General features: G+C 32.1%; 1 protein-coding gene across 1 annotated transcript; it reads right to left on the bottom strand.

The window, feature by feature from the left end:
• Positions 1-9,667: 9,667 nt before the first annotated feature.
• Positions 9,668-13,727, bottom strand: LOC143242220 (uncharacterized). Its single transcript, XM_076485587.1, has 4 exons — positions 13,671-13,727; positions 13,003-13,062; positions 12,450-12,554; positions 9,668-9,763 (listed from the first exon to the last, which is right to left on the bottom strand). The coding sequence occupies exons 1-4, from the start codon at positions 13,725-13,727 to the stop codon at positions 9,668-9,670; spliced, it is 318 nt and encodes a 105-aa protein (XP_076341702.1).
• Between the last annotated feature and the right edge of the window lie 2,302 nt (positions 13,728-16,029).

A 16,029-nucleotide genomic window follows, 5' to 3' on the forward strand; every position in this document is an offset into this window, starting at 1 on the left:
AGCAGTTATTTTAAGGATTTTTTTAAATAATAAAAGGTAAAAGGAATAAATTTATTTTTCCTTCCATAAGGTTGGAAGGGCTCATGGTTAAGGGTCTGGCATGGGGTTGAAACACTTTACCAAATATGCTCGCCTTTTTTTTGGCCATAGGGGCTTTATAATGTGATAGTCAATCCTCTTATTCATTGGGAAAGAATATCCTGAGAGTTCGTGATGGGTGATGTTTAAATAGCTGTTTCCACTCTAGAAATTATCACTTTAAAATCAGGAATGGTCACTGTGAATAGCCTGCAAATATATTTGTACAAAATTTAGTGACAAATCAAACAACTTTTTATCAAAAGAAAGTATATCAAAGAGCTTAATATAACCATTATATACCATAAGAATCAATTATTTTTTTTACATTTTGTTTACCATTAAAATATTTTCTCATTAATTCTTTTCAGGTTATTTGGTGACTTGATCAACAACATTAACTGAAAGAAATTCTGGTATTTGAGTGATTTCAAGGATGCTCTAGCTCTTCAGACTGTAGCTTCTGTTTTCTTTCTGTACTTTGCTTGTATTGCTCCAATTATCATTTTTGGTGGCTTATTGGGAGAAGCAACAGATTCCCATCTGGTGAGATACACCAAATTATTTGATAGCTTTATCACCCTATGAAATAGTTTATTTGAGATGTATGACAACTCAATTGTGTTATGAACAAGGTCAATTTATCTGATACTTTTATTGAATAGCAACACAAGCTGTCTTAACTTGAATTTTTACATAACACAAGTATAGTTCTTTTATGAAATAGCTTATGTTTTCAAATAGTAGTATTATATAATAGCTCAACTGTGTGATATTTCTGTTTTGTAATTGCTCAAGGTGCTTGGTAGTTGTTAATAAAATAGTGAAGCTGTCAAATAGGTTCATTATGAAATAGCTTATATTGTTCTGAGAGTTATGAAACATGTAAGATATGGTGTGAAACACTTTAAATTATGAGATGGATTAACTGAGTTATGGAACATTTTAAATAATCTGATAGTTGTGTTACAAGATAGATCACACTGATATTTTCACTGCAAAATAGTGTAAGTTGCATAATGAACGACTGTAAGATGTAGGATAGTTGTCTAGTGTTACAAAATAGTCACACTCAAATTGCTCTGACTGTTTGATACTTTAGTTGTGCCATGAAATAGGTTAAGTTGTTTGTTCAGTTATTTGTATAATGAACAATTTCAAGCTGTCTATTAGTTTAAATGTGTGAATAAACAGTTTGTACTGTAGGTTAGTTCAACTACTTCATAAACTTAAATCTTTCATTTAATTTTTCTGTTACTAAATGCTGCAGGAAGTTGTTATTCAGTTAGTACAATCTATAGAGTTCTGTAGTTGTGTTGCAAAATTGCTCATGTTGTGGGCATGGCTGATTGTTTATGGAATTATTTAAGCTTGCTTTCAAACTAAAGTTTTAGAGAAATTAATGTAATTAAATGTGTTTGTGACAAAACTTTTACATGTATTTATAAAGACTGAAGGGATACTTACAAAAATTATTTATTTGTGTCAGTGTGCAACTGTTTGGTTTTTAGTTTGTATGTTTATGATTAACTTGCTCCGAGAATGTTTAGTTTCATAAAGAAATAATTAGAATTGTATTAAAATGAAATTGTGTGTATGCATCATCTTATTGTTTGGATTATATGGAACATTTATTTCTGAATTTATCATTTATTTGAAAGATATTTTTTTCATTTATCTAATCTAGACAATATTTGATTAAACAAAACACCAACTAACATAAGGAATATTTCATTTTTACCTTCCTCAAAGTTTATTGAAAACTATCTTGTGGTACTTGTGATTTATATAAGTTGTTTGTCTTAAACATAGCAATACTTTTTCTTTCTCAAGCTGCCATGGAGAGTTTGCTGTCTGGAGCTATCAATGGGCTATTGTATGGGTTATTTATTGGGAAGCCATTGAACATTCTTGAAAGTACAAGACCAGTGTGGTATTTGAAAAAATAGTTTTTTTTTAATTTTGTAGGTATGTTTTGTACTTTTTGTGTGTGTGTGTTTTGAATTGATATTTGTTGTTTCTTTGTTGTAAGTTTTGTAAATAATTTAGATTATGCAAGATTTTTTCATTATGGTTAAAAAGTTGTACAGTTCATTTATGTGTGTATGGTATAATAAAAGTATTTTTATACTGTCAAGTTAAACTTTAATGGTTGTGTAATAGTTTGGTTTCCAAAACATACTTACTTCAACAGGCACTTTACTGTCAGGGTTTCTCTTTGCTCATCAAAGCATTAGTTTGATTTTTCTCACTTTCTTATACGTCACTCAGTTGCCCATGGTGATATTTCTCTGTAATACACTTCATCTACCTAAGCAATCAATGGATCTTGTACTACAACCATTAATATCATCCCAGATCTTGAGTGGTATTTAGACTAGACCAACACTGCTGTTGGTGTTCCTGTACCACCCTGCTCATCCCGATATTTATCTTTTCACAGATACCTCCTTTCGGGAATTGAGTGTGTATATTGGTAGTTAAAAATTCCAGATATTATGGATGGAAATAAATCTTCCTTCAATCTCAATATTCTGTAACTTTTTGCTGTTCAACAAGCAATGGTTCAAGGTCTTGATCTGTTGAAAGGGAAAGTTACTGTGATTCATTCTGACATTTATACAGTGGTCTTGTAGATTTGTTGATGTTTTGAACTTTGGGTATTCTCCACTGAGCTCACTTCTATTCAGTCAGACTCCTGGTTTGCCATATTCCAGGGACGATGAATTTAATAGCAGGTCAACTTTCTTAGCCCAGTTGAATGGATGCTCCATTGTGAGATTTTCTGGTGGACTTTCTCTCAGTTTGAGACTTTGATTATTAACTCATTTGCCACTCAATAGAACTCTCAACTACAGGCATTTTGGTTTCCAGTACTTCATCCTCGGGCTTTTTTTGATAGATGGATTTAGTCGAAATTGAGCAGCATTGCATCTCTATGCCTTTTTCCCCAGGTTATCTGTTACCCAGAGTTCTGGCTATAATTTGATCCACTACTTATTGAGTACTGTTGGTAGCACCAGGTTGGCTGACCCAAACGTGGTTCCTTCTTCTACAAGAATCTTCAAGAATGTCTGGCTCTGTCACTTCCTCTATGGCTGTGTCTGTTGAGGCAGCCCTTATCTGGCATTACTAAGCTCAAACTTCATGCATGGAAATTATGCTGTCCTTTGCATCAGGGTTTAAAATGTAAAGTTGCTTTGTATTTGTCTCAATCTATCTGTGGATCTACAATGGCTATTTATCAATGAAAATGGCACACTTACTGCCAATGTTATCTCATAAGGAAATTGAACTTGCTCTGCCCAAATGTATTCACTATGTCTCAATTTTAAACCTGGCTCTTTGAGAAAGGTCTAGCTTCATCTAGTATCACTTTATCTAAGGCAGCTTTATTGACTACTCTTTTATATACTAAACCTTAGAAAGTATTTAAACGTCCAGTATTATCTGGCCTTTTCGGATCATTGAGAGCTCTTTATCCCAAACACCCTTTTTCATTACCAAACTGAGATATTAAGGTGATATTACATGCTTTATCTCAACATCTATTCAAATCTTTAGCCTCATGTACAATGTACAAATCTTCCCTAACAGTAATTGTTGTTGCTGCTAGCATGTAGGCATCAGTGATTGGAGTAGTGGACACTTTTGTCCAGCTATTTCCTGACAGGTATTTTCTTCCAATGGCTCTTGGTACTCAAGGAAGCAGACAAATCCGTTTTTGCAAATTCATTTGCTAGCTATTTTTCATGTATAAACCTAATTCAGACTCAGATCATTTGTTTTGTCCTGTCAGAGCCTTGAGGTGTTATGTGGATCACACTAACTTCTTTAGAAGCACGAGAAATCAACACTTAATTTTGTAGTTTTCAGTTTCCCAAGATTTATCCTCAATTACTTTGAGAAGGTGGCTTCAAATTTTATCCATATTGCTTATTCTAGACTTTCTTTACAGGCAAGAAAACTTCTGCAAGTCACATCTCATTAGATTCATCACATTTTTTTAGCCGTCTGATTTTAGTTTTCAGTTTCCCAAGATTTATCCTCAATTACTTTGAGAAGGTGGCTTCAAATTTTATCTATATTGCTTATTCTAGACTTTCTTTACAGGCAAGAAAACTTCTGCAAGTCACATCTCATTAGATTCATCACATTTTTTTAGCCATCTGATTAAACGTCTTTTAGAGGACATCATGTAGACTGGTATGTGGATTTCTCTCAATACTTTTATCTTGCATTATTTACATGATTTGGAATTTTTGACAGTTTTGCCTACCCCTTACAGCCGTTTTGACTACACTTGCTAGATTATAAGGATGGGTGAATGATATTTTTTCTCTTCCTTTTGCTTCTTTAACTTCCTGGGTCCATTACCTATTTTTTTCACTCTAGCTCACTTTGTGGCAACTGTTGCTCAGACAGGTGTATTTTCATCCATCAACTTCTATACAAATAACCAAGTTAACTGTACTTATTAATTCTTATTGCAGCAGGCTCTGTACAAATGAGATGTTCCATTAGATCATCTAGGAGCTTTCCAGATAGTATTAGCACTTTATGCTGGACTACCACTTGGGGACTATCATGGGCAATGCCAAAAAGAATTCTCTCCATACCTGCTGATCATCATAATAAATGAATCGAGGTTGATTTGCTTTTAAAAATTTAGCAAAAGTGGTTCACATATTGCACTGTTTCTCTGGACTTCACAGTGCACATTATCCCTGTATTCTACTAGTGGAGCTTGGGAGTCCCTACCACACCTGGTTTCCAGCCACAGGGGTGGTGGGCAGAGTCTCTTCCTACAGAGCATTTGAGTAAATTACTGCAATGTTATAGAAGAGGGTAATGAGATTTTTCTAATTTTTCTTTGTAAAGATACTGTTATTATGTCAACATAATGATAGTAACATATGGTACTACTTTATGAAGTAACATTCACATCAGATTTTAACATAGAACAAAGTTATTAATGCAGTGATGGTGTTTATTTCAAAATAAGATTATTCTATAAAATTAATGAACTTTGTTTTTTATATTAGTTACTATTCTTCAAAATGAAGTATTTGTTTTTACCAAACTTGTATTATTCTTTTAACAACATTGGACTTCTTCTTTTCCCTTTCTCCTTGTTTTTTTGTAGAAATTACATCAGCCAAAAGATTTCATGCTTTAAAGATAAATACTGTTTTATTTAACTTTGTGAAAAAAAGCTTATATTCTCTTTATTAGAATTTTTACAGATAAGAGCAGTCATCAGTGACTTTGCTGTTGTTATTGCTATCATATTGTTACTGATACGTGTCTTAATGCTCCAAAACTTGAAGTTCCTCATACGTTTGAGATGGGTTCAGTTACAGTCACATTCTTATATATTTTGTGTAAGACGGAAATGAAAGAGTTTCGTACAAGTAGTTACCCAGTTAGTAACTGTCCATTGACTGTTTTCAAGATGTTTCATTGAAGATCACAAATTACAGATTTACCATTCTTAACACATATCATAGTCCATTTTAAAATGTTAGATTATGGCCAAACTGTCTTTGAAATCTATTTCTCTAATTTTAGACTACAGTTTTACTGTTTCCATAATATTTTCTTCAAATATTAAACAACAGCTTTATTCATTCCAAAATATATTTTCAAAATGGTAGAAAATATCATATTATTTATAGATTATTTTCTTGTTTTTAATCCATAGTTTTTACTCTTCTAATGTTATTTTTCCTCTTTTGAACCTTTTATTATTTCTAACTTTATTATTTTCTTGTTTTTTAAACTTGTTACTCTTCTTAGATTGTTTTACAGTTTGTAATATTTAGTTATTTTGCTGTTAGGTTTTGGATTATATTTACATTTTAATCCAGGTCAGTATATAACCATTAAAATACTGGCTGCATATGTTTTGAAGTTGCAATGCCATTTTAAACCTGTACATAGATATGATATATTTATCTGGAAGAAAACAAACAATAATCTTTTTTCTTTTTAGATTTATTATTCTCTGGTTTACTTTCCTTATCTTTAGCTTTAGTTCTTGGCTTTCTTTCGGAAGACCTGGTACAGGTATTTGTGTATGGCACTCATCTTGTAAGTGAGGGTTGTACATTGGAACCCTGTCACACCAACCATGCTCGCCCTATCAGCTGTGGAGGCATTATAATGTGACAATTGATCCGACTATTAATTGGTAAAAGAGTAGCCCAAGAGTTGGCAGTTAGTGGTGATGACTAGCTGCCTTCCCTATTTGTCTTATAGTGCTAAATTGGGGACTCTCGTGTAGCTTTGCATAACATTAAAAATAAACAAATTCTTTAGGAAATCATCTGTAAGTTTTGAGAGAGATATGGGTTTTATGCCATATATACCTTTCTTATTTTCCAGTTAGCTATGTATTATGTTCATTAGGAAATTCAGCTTCACTGTTCAGTTATGGAATGAGAAGATATAGCACAAATAGAAGTGGAAATGTTACTGTGGTTTAGTTCAAGAAATTTGTCATATGAAGATGTATTAATGTGACACTAGATTCACTCATGTAAAATATTATACACACAACTAAATCACACTTTGTACTGATGCAGGATAATTTGTTATTACGCTAAACCACAGTAAACCTTTTCTTAATATTTGTTGGTTACTTTAATTTTCTCTAAGTCATAACTTAATGCTTTTCAACCAAGAATACAGAAAACACAGTATTATACTCTTTTGAAGCTGTAAATGTACTTTTATCACAAGATTACACATAATACAGAAAACTGTTTGTTAGAATCATGCAAACGAAAAATTTTTTATTTACAAAATATTCTTACATAATAAATTAGTTATTTTGAAATCCTTAAAACATTATCACAGTACAATTTGTGCCTAAATCACCAATCTCTAGGAAAAATTTTGATTAACAAGAATATTTGAAAAATAATTTTAAACTCATATATAAACAGCATAACAATAATTCACAAAAATACATAAACTTTAATTTTGTAATTAATGATGAGTCTGTAGCACGTGAAAATGACACACACACTACAGTGACCAGGGATTTGGATTCTTCAACTTATTTTCGGATAAACCAAACCAAACTGTTATTGAAGTGTTCCTGAAGAACTAGTTAATAGTTTGTACAACATACAAGTGGTTGGTTGGATCTTCAGGATCAAAGGAAATACTAAAAAGAGAACATATCAAAACATAAGATTTTTATATGAATTACTTACATTTTCATATAAGTTCAACCATTTGTTAACAGTAAACTTCAAATATCATATCATAAGTACTTGAATCAATATATCACTTACATATCCCTTTGTTTCACACTAATACATACATCTCACATACCATATCTCTGCTAACAGATCCACATATTTTCAAATCTCTAACATACTTGGTCAATACAGCTATAACTCTCCTATCAACAAAAAAACTTATTTTTATGTGGTTTTAAAAAACAATTTAGTACTATAATGAAATGTCTATAGTCAGTGTAGTAGTGAAAAATATTCATTGTTTATATGTTTTTATCTTTACATTAACAGTATTTACAAATAATCAAGAATCACAGATCACTTACTTCCATGTGAGATAACAACCACATGTTCTAAAATTATACACGTTTTCTTATAGCAAAGCCACATTGGGCAATTTGCTGAAAATTATACATTCTTAAATACCATGCACTAAGAGAACAACCAAACCCTGATGATGATGTTAATACATATTTCCAAGTATTAGTTGCAGTGTGCAAGGATTACATTGCATTTAGAATTCTTCAGTTGTTCAGCAACTCTAAATACATACAAAATAAACATGAAGACACAGTAGTAGCATCAAGTTTACAAAGACATAATACAATTTTCATACTGAAATAAACCTCTACACTTATTAAAGAGTTCTTTAAAAGATTTATATAGTTATGCCAAATTATGCATAAAAGTATACATATTTAAATACTTTAAAATTAGGAAAGAAACAAAAGAGTGTATGTATATCTACGTACACATAATTTTAAACAGAAACATTAGATTAAGAAATTTGTTTTAAGCTACATAATCTTTTACTTACCAGGATAAAAACCGGCAATATTATTTTCTTTTCAGTAAAATGGCCAAAATCATCTACTGCTAGACAGATAAATACACAAAACTACTTCTTTTGTACAACTTTGAAGTCAAAAATCTTCAAGTTTTTTTTAGAGGTGAAAGGAAAAATGGGATGACAGATTTTTCTACTACTTGATTTCAAATAAACTAGTCCGTGATACTCTGTTATTCTTATGTACTGATGACATGTGGGAACTGAGGTAATAAAAGTTTATCCAATCATGATTAGATTTGTTATATTTGTTTACAAAAGATATTGTATAATTAACTCTACAATAAGTCTAAATAAATATCTATAAACAGGAATCAAGTAATGACAATTCAGTATATTCAGATATGTTTTATAAACAAGACAAAGATTATAATTCCCTGATATTATTGTTGAACACCAATGGCATTTGGAAACTAAGTAATGACATTTCAGATACTGTCATTTAGTCATGATTAGATTTGTTTCATGAAACAGGTAAATTGTATTTTATTCAAATTAACACTTGCTTTTAAATATAATCAGTCCATAATTTAAAACACTACAGGTATTTTTTAAACCTCTAATCAAATCAGTCTAAATCTAAAAATAATGTCTCAGACTATTGCATGCGAAAGAAGCTATACATTTCCCTTTAACATAATGTCTTATTCATTCATATTATTGTTTTCATAGTTTTTAGCATGAGCTAACACTTGCCTCTAACTAGGAACTACTGTCATTACAACTGATTTATAACATGAAACATTAATATTCCACTGACCTTTAACCTGAAACTATGAATATACTACAGATATTATGACTGATCTATTCGCTGAAATTACTGATATACTATTCTCATTACAACTGACCTCTGACTTTAAACTCTTGTTATCCTAATGACTTTACAACTGAATTAACCTGAGACAACTGATATCCTAGAGACTTTACAAATGAACAAACCTAAAACTAATGGTATTTTAATGACATTACAATTAACCTAACCGAAAACTATTGATATTTTACCAATATTATAACTGGCACCTAATCTGAAACTACTAATATGCTACTGACATTACAACTAATCTTTAGCCAGAAACTAATGGTATTGTGACTGATATTCTTTAACCTGAAACTTGAAATATTACCAACTTCATGATTTATATTTAATTTGAAACTAGTGTTAATCTGTATTTATACACATTTTAACTGGCCTTTTTTTCTGAAAATACTGATATTCTATGAACAGCAAGAATGACCTCTGACCAAGAAGTAATGTTTTCATACTCACAGTGCATTTAGGTTGGGGAGTGAATAAAGTAAATTATAAATTAATTAAAAATATATTTCTTTAAGTTTATATATATATATATACACACACACACACACCAAAAGCATTTAATAAAATATACTGTTTTATACAGCACTTTGTAACATGAAACCTAATTACCTTTATTGAAAGATTCACCCAACGAGGCAGCACAGTGTATTTAGATGGAAAAATAATAGCTGGTTATTAAAATACTTGTAGAAAAACAGTACACAGCAATAAAATTCTCTCAATATTTTGGTGTTTCTCAAAGATATTATGCTGATGTTTGAGTAGAGCAATCTGAAATAATCACAAAAACATAACCTTTAAAATTAAACACTAAAGTATCTGTGTTAACACAACATTTCATTCAGATCTGCTAAAGGACACTAAGCCAATAATTTAAATGTAATTAACACAGAGTGTCACCACACACTTTTCTACACCTTGACTGAAACAGTTATAAATGTTAGCATTTAATAAATGCAAAAAAAAGTACCTGAGAGTATTTCTTACCAAGTCAGTTGGTGACCACTTGCTTTATTTGTTTGTGAATTTTCAATAAAGCTAATCAAAGGCTACCTGTGCTAGGCATCTCTAATTTATAGGTAGTAAATTAGAGAGATGGTAGCTTTGTTTGAAATTCAGCACAAAGTAACACTTTGGGCTGTCTGTGCTCTGCCAACCACAGGTATCAAAACTCAGATTCTAGCATTTTAAGTTCAAAGATATACTGCTCTGCCACTAGGAAGCGAGAAAGCAAATAGTCAATACAACCCACTGCTAACTATCGAGCTACAAGCTACACTTTTATCAATAAATAACAAGACTGACCATCACTTATAATACCTCCATCGTTGAAAGAATGAACATGCCTGATGACAGAAATTTGAATCAGAAGAAGGCAAGTCATGTGCTAAATATAGGTTTTTTAATACCAACATTTTTTGAGATTTTAAGAGAATATCCTCAATATTGTTTTGTATTGCCAACATATCTGGTATTCTAAGAGAATTTCTTCAGTACTGTTTTGTGCTGTAAACATTTCTGAGGTTTTAAAGGACATCCTTAATATTGTTTTATATTGCAAACGTTTCTGAAATGTTAAGAGGATATCTTTGGCATTGTTTTGCCTGCCACTTCAGTGGTTGTCAAATGAAGGAGGAGGCAAGAGGCATAAAATTCTAGTAGCATTTGTAAACATCATTGAAGAGTTAAAATATTGGTGCAGCACCTGTCAATTATACATAAACTATTTTTATATGTCTGCTGATTAGACTGTACTTTTCTAGAATGAAGGAACCAATTACGCTAACTGCTTCAGTCAGGTGCCATTTCTGAAAAGAACCCTATCAAACAGAATCTGACAATAAGATGTTTAATTATTTTTTACAGTAAGTCTCCTGTAAAAAGCCTGTGAAGTAATCCAGACTTTCCATTCATCAAACAGTTATTATATAATAATGGTACAGAATAGTTCTTCAAAAATAAATGCTTGTTTAAATGCACATTTTCAAAAATATTTCATGTTGGTATTTATGTAGTAATTATATTATAAATTACAAGTTTGTATGTAAAGATGAACATAGCTGTGATTAAAAAAAATTTTCATGACTTCACACTTGACCAAAGTGATGCCAAAGCAAAACAGAAACTGAGTACAATGAAGAAAAATAAGTTCAACCATAAGAGAGACAATCAATTAAACATACCATGCATGAACAATATTGTTTTTTCCATTAACCAATAAAAACATTTTTATTGAAAATTGACAGGTAAAGATGGTAAAGTTTGATGAAGATAAAATCAGTTTCTTTTGAGATTCACTGACCAGCAAGTAAATGGAGGTAACTGGCTGAAGCATCCACCCATTTTACTTTCACAAATGCAAAACATGTCAAAGCATAATATTATGAATGGAGTGGTACAAATGGTTTAGGATTAACCTTCTTGCAATGGGCTCAGGCCCATTGAACAAGCCTGTGACTCCTAACTGATCTTTTCTATCCATTCTATAACTTTTTCTGTACCTTAACAAAATATAAATTTTCAATAACCATTACAAGTCCTTTGTTGACAAATTTTTTTTGACCATGAGAATAAAGTTTGAACTTAAAGCTAATGAGACAATTTTCTGAATGGGAAATAACACAATATTGCATTTTATTGGTGATAAATAGCATAGTGTAAAATGTCATTAAGAACCACTAGCAATTTGTTAAAGAGAATATGTGGCAGGCAGGAAGATTCTGATTTTATAGTTTATGGCTCTGTAACCAAATAACATAGAAGGGTATAAAAAACTATGCTATGCCTGACTAATAATAATATTTTATACATAATTTATGTCAAATTCCTTACTTCTCATAAGGACTGCACAATACCGTGAAATGCTTACACAACCAGCATGATTCTCCCATTCTGCAGCAACATATGTGACACTACAATTTTCATGCAGATGGTGCCCCTCTGGTGAACACATGAAACACATTTTGGAGGAGTACTTACACAAACTAAATCATTCACACACCACTTTCTGTGTCAATGGCTACCTCATTTACCAGACATTATATGAGTTTTGGGAGTATCTTGAGTTGCTGAAAACTTGGCTTAGAAACGAGAGTATAAACAAATACAGGATTGTAGGGAGCCTTGAAGTTGGATGTTACTTTTTTCCTGTACAAATTAATAACCTATTCCTTTACATTGGTTTAATTATGGCTTTAGTTCTTGTATAAGTAAGGCTTCTTTAATTTTGCATTTGTTTACATGTAAACAAAGAAGCTCTACTCCCTTTTGTCCCTAAGAATTTTAAAGAGAATGCACCAGTCCCTGGAGAAAAAAAAGATTTTAATGATCAAATGTGTTTTTCGTAGTTAACACCATTGAAGTGGAAAAGAAAATTTTTAAGCATGAAAATAACCTGTAAATTTGCTGTACATTTTTCAAAAGCAAAGTGAGAAGCCAGTATTAATAAGGTACTTACCTCTTTGTGTACTGCTTTCATCCTGCCTTCTATGAGACAGTCTACTGTGTCTGCCAACCTGCTTGCTGTGTTGTTACATTCACTGGGAGAATCTAGCTCTGTGGACTTCAATTCAAGTAAACACATTTTTTTTTTTTTTTTCAGTTCTTTACCTATAAGCTGTATTTATGAAGTTTAATATATTCAATAAGAAATATTTTATACTAAATTATGTTCTAGTGCATATTGAATATTATGATGCCAACTATAGAAACTGTTTAATGAAACCTTTTTTGTTTTTAGTATCATTCAAAACTAAATATCTTATTCATGTACTGCCATTTTTGAAAACATAATAGATATTCTGTGATGTAATACAAATCTTTCCAGGGTTTAACAGTTATTCTTCAACCAAGTAGTTTCATATATACATTTACAATAATTTTTTCAAACAACTGATGTAAATTAAAACAAGTGATGGTTCTTCTATTTAAAATGAATGATTAAAATAATCTTCCATATCAGATTGTAATTTTATTTAAAACTTGTATTTTTCGAAATTTTTAAAATTTACCTGCTCAAGGCTGATGTTTTCATCTGATTCTGGAATTTCAAGTTCCTCAGAGAAATGAAACTGAAATTCAAAACACGTTAAACACCTTCATTGGAAAACAGTGCATTCAAGTTCACTTTTCAAGACGTATAACAGGTTGTGTAGCTATCACACTATACCAATTTCTCTAACAAGTTAAGCTAATGTTTACAAATACAATAGTTTGAAAAAACAACAACAATCAAAATAAAATAAAGATCTAACTTAATACTTCTACTCCAACAATATGTTCAGAGAAAAGTATTTCCCAAAACAATTTATTTTCAAGTTGATTTGAAAACATTTTTAAACAAAAATACTTCTCATACAAAATAAACCAATAAAAATGACTTATATCTACCCATTCTTCCAACATTAATAATTCCACATGTGGTTTGGAAATTTATCAATGTCTGTATATATTCTCAATCCATAGTAAAATCGATAACATTTCTATTTCCTCTCCAAACGAAACTTCGTATCAATAAGTGTAATTTAGAACAACTCATGATAATGTTTGAAAAAACAAAAAAACAATGAGAATGTAAATAGTCAATAAACTTATAAGAGTGTGTATATACAAGAGATTTAATACTCTCTTATTGTGCTGCCCTCTATACATAAACTGTTTGCTTACTCATGTCACAAACCTTCTGCTCTCCCCTGCTGGAATTACTATATTCCAACATGTCTCTCAAATAATTCATCTCTTAACTAATAGCGGCATGATATGCTCATAAGATGTATGTGGCTCCCTCTACACTCCTCTATCACACCTTCACTTCAAAGTTTGACAGAAGGTATCAGCTCCATAGTAGTGGGGAGGGAGTGTGATGAAGGAAAGTACTTACCAGAAATACATTTTTTTTCAGTACAGGAAATTTATAACTTCTGATATGGTATTTACCTCCTCTTACAAGATTTACTTGAATCCGACACTGAGTATGAGGGTCTGGGTTGAGGGAACAAAAAAGGTAGCCCTGAAATTGTCGAAAGGGCCCCCTGATAATGAGATACAGATCTGCACATCTTCTCTTCATACACAAGTGCAATGTTAAGACAATAGTGCGAAAATTGAAAGGTGCACTTCCAAGTGGGGTGAGAGTATGATAGGAAAGTGGTCCTAACCAGAGTAAGCAAAGGTAACTCAGTCTCACAAGAGTAAAGTGGGTAAACAAGGATGTGTCCCTGAGTTTAAAGTTGTTAAGGCAAAGCAGACCATACTTGGTAAGTAAATCACATCTAAAACCTTCTTATGGGACACTATCATCTATTATAGGGTAAGATTAGAACTATACTGTCTTCACTTCAAATCCAAGAATCCACCAATCAAGAAATTAACAACTAATATTGAACAGATGTCTATCATATGGAATCAACTCCCCAAATGTGGCACTGACCAGCACCATCCAAAGGCAATAACATCCCCATAACAAGAGAAGGAGGGATAGTCAGAGATATAACTGTAACAATGCCACATACTACTACTATGATCTACAACACAGATACAGTAATCAGGAGAGAACGACAGACAACCCAAACGTACGGAGTACTTATGATGATTGGTTCGTTCTGGTTCCAAACCTCCTTGTGGGTACTGACATATATGTGAGGGTAGGATGACAGTTTCCAATCAAGGAGATGAACTGCAATTTTGACAGCTCAACTCCAGTGTTAACGTAAATGGTATCAGGAGGCCATTTTATATAGTAAGATGATGGGTTCAAATCCAGTGGCCATGTAAAATGGAAATAGAATGCCACATCTCATCTACATGAGCAGAACAGTGCTGCCCTAATAAAGAGTGAATGGTTACAGCCATCTTCTTTTGTGAAACCCCTTCAAGTGAGTGACCTTCAGAGTCAACCACCCCCAGAAGCTTGACACTGGAAATTGGTAAGAACACCTATACTCCACTTGAGGAAAAGAGAGTGACAATACATTTCAGAGTCTGAAGAAATGACACCATTTAAGACAGTTAAATGGGCGATTATGAAATTTTGTCTTGAAAAGAAGACCACATTAAATGGTTCACATCAGGCATGGCAGAGATGAGCAACAATTCCTTTCTGGTTTACCTATGCAGTCCATGGATGGGACAGTCCAGAAAAGGCCTGTTTGTGAAACAAAATATCACCATGTTATTCACCGTCAAGCAACCTTGTGGAACACCCCATCTGAATTTTGACTGTGTGAAGCCATGGAAGATAAAATGGAGATTTACAGTTAAATAATACCTTGTCAGATACTACTCACCCTTGATGAGATTCATGAGAAAAAGTGGTAAAATATGGAAAAAAATATAAATAAAAAATTTCTAGTTACAATCACACTGAAGTCTGAAAAATTACCATTGGTGGTTGTTGAAGTGGGAATCGTCATATGATGAAGATAGGAGTGGTCTGCATCCAAGGGAGTAGAATCTCCTCCATTGGATGAAGAAGACAAGAAGCAAGGAAAGTAAGGTGTTGATTATGATGAAAGGAAACATCGAACAAGGAAGAACGTAGGAAAGAATAGACCAATTGAACTAAAAGGTAGTTACAACTAGTAAGGGTAGAAGGTGAAAGATCATGATGGGAGGTGGGCTGCCATGGAATATAAAGTCACGAAAATGTACTCTGTAAGCTATATAAAAATGAAGAACCTTGACCAGACACAGATCCAGTCTATCCACATTCAGTAGAGGGTAAAGGTCTGATATAGAAGGAAGGGAAATAGTTGAAAAAGAGGAACAACCCTCCCAAGCTGCTATAGTATTCAGAAAAAAGAAATAATTCAGTTAAACGAGGAGATACATGGGATGGAAAAGGGTACATAAAACATCAGTAGCAAAGAAATTAAAATGTCGATGCTCACAGACTTATAGAAGAAGAAAATATGGTTTAAAGGGCAGATGACACAAGGAAAGTGCTTCAAGCAGAGGTGAAAAAAATGCATTAGCTTGATAAAAACAGAAGTAAAACGTCTGTATTTAAAAATTAAAAGGTTTTTGATAAGGCCACTTGA

The sequence above is a fragment of the Tachypleus tridentatus genome, unplaced genomic scaffold, assembly GCF_004210375.1.
Source record: "Tachypleus tridentatus isolate NWPU-2018 unplaced genomic scaffold, ASM421037v1 Hic_cluster_2, whole genome shotgun sequence".
NCBI lineage: Eukaryota > Metazoa > Arthropoda > Merostomata > Xiphosura > Limulidae > Tachypleus > Tachypleus tridentatus.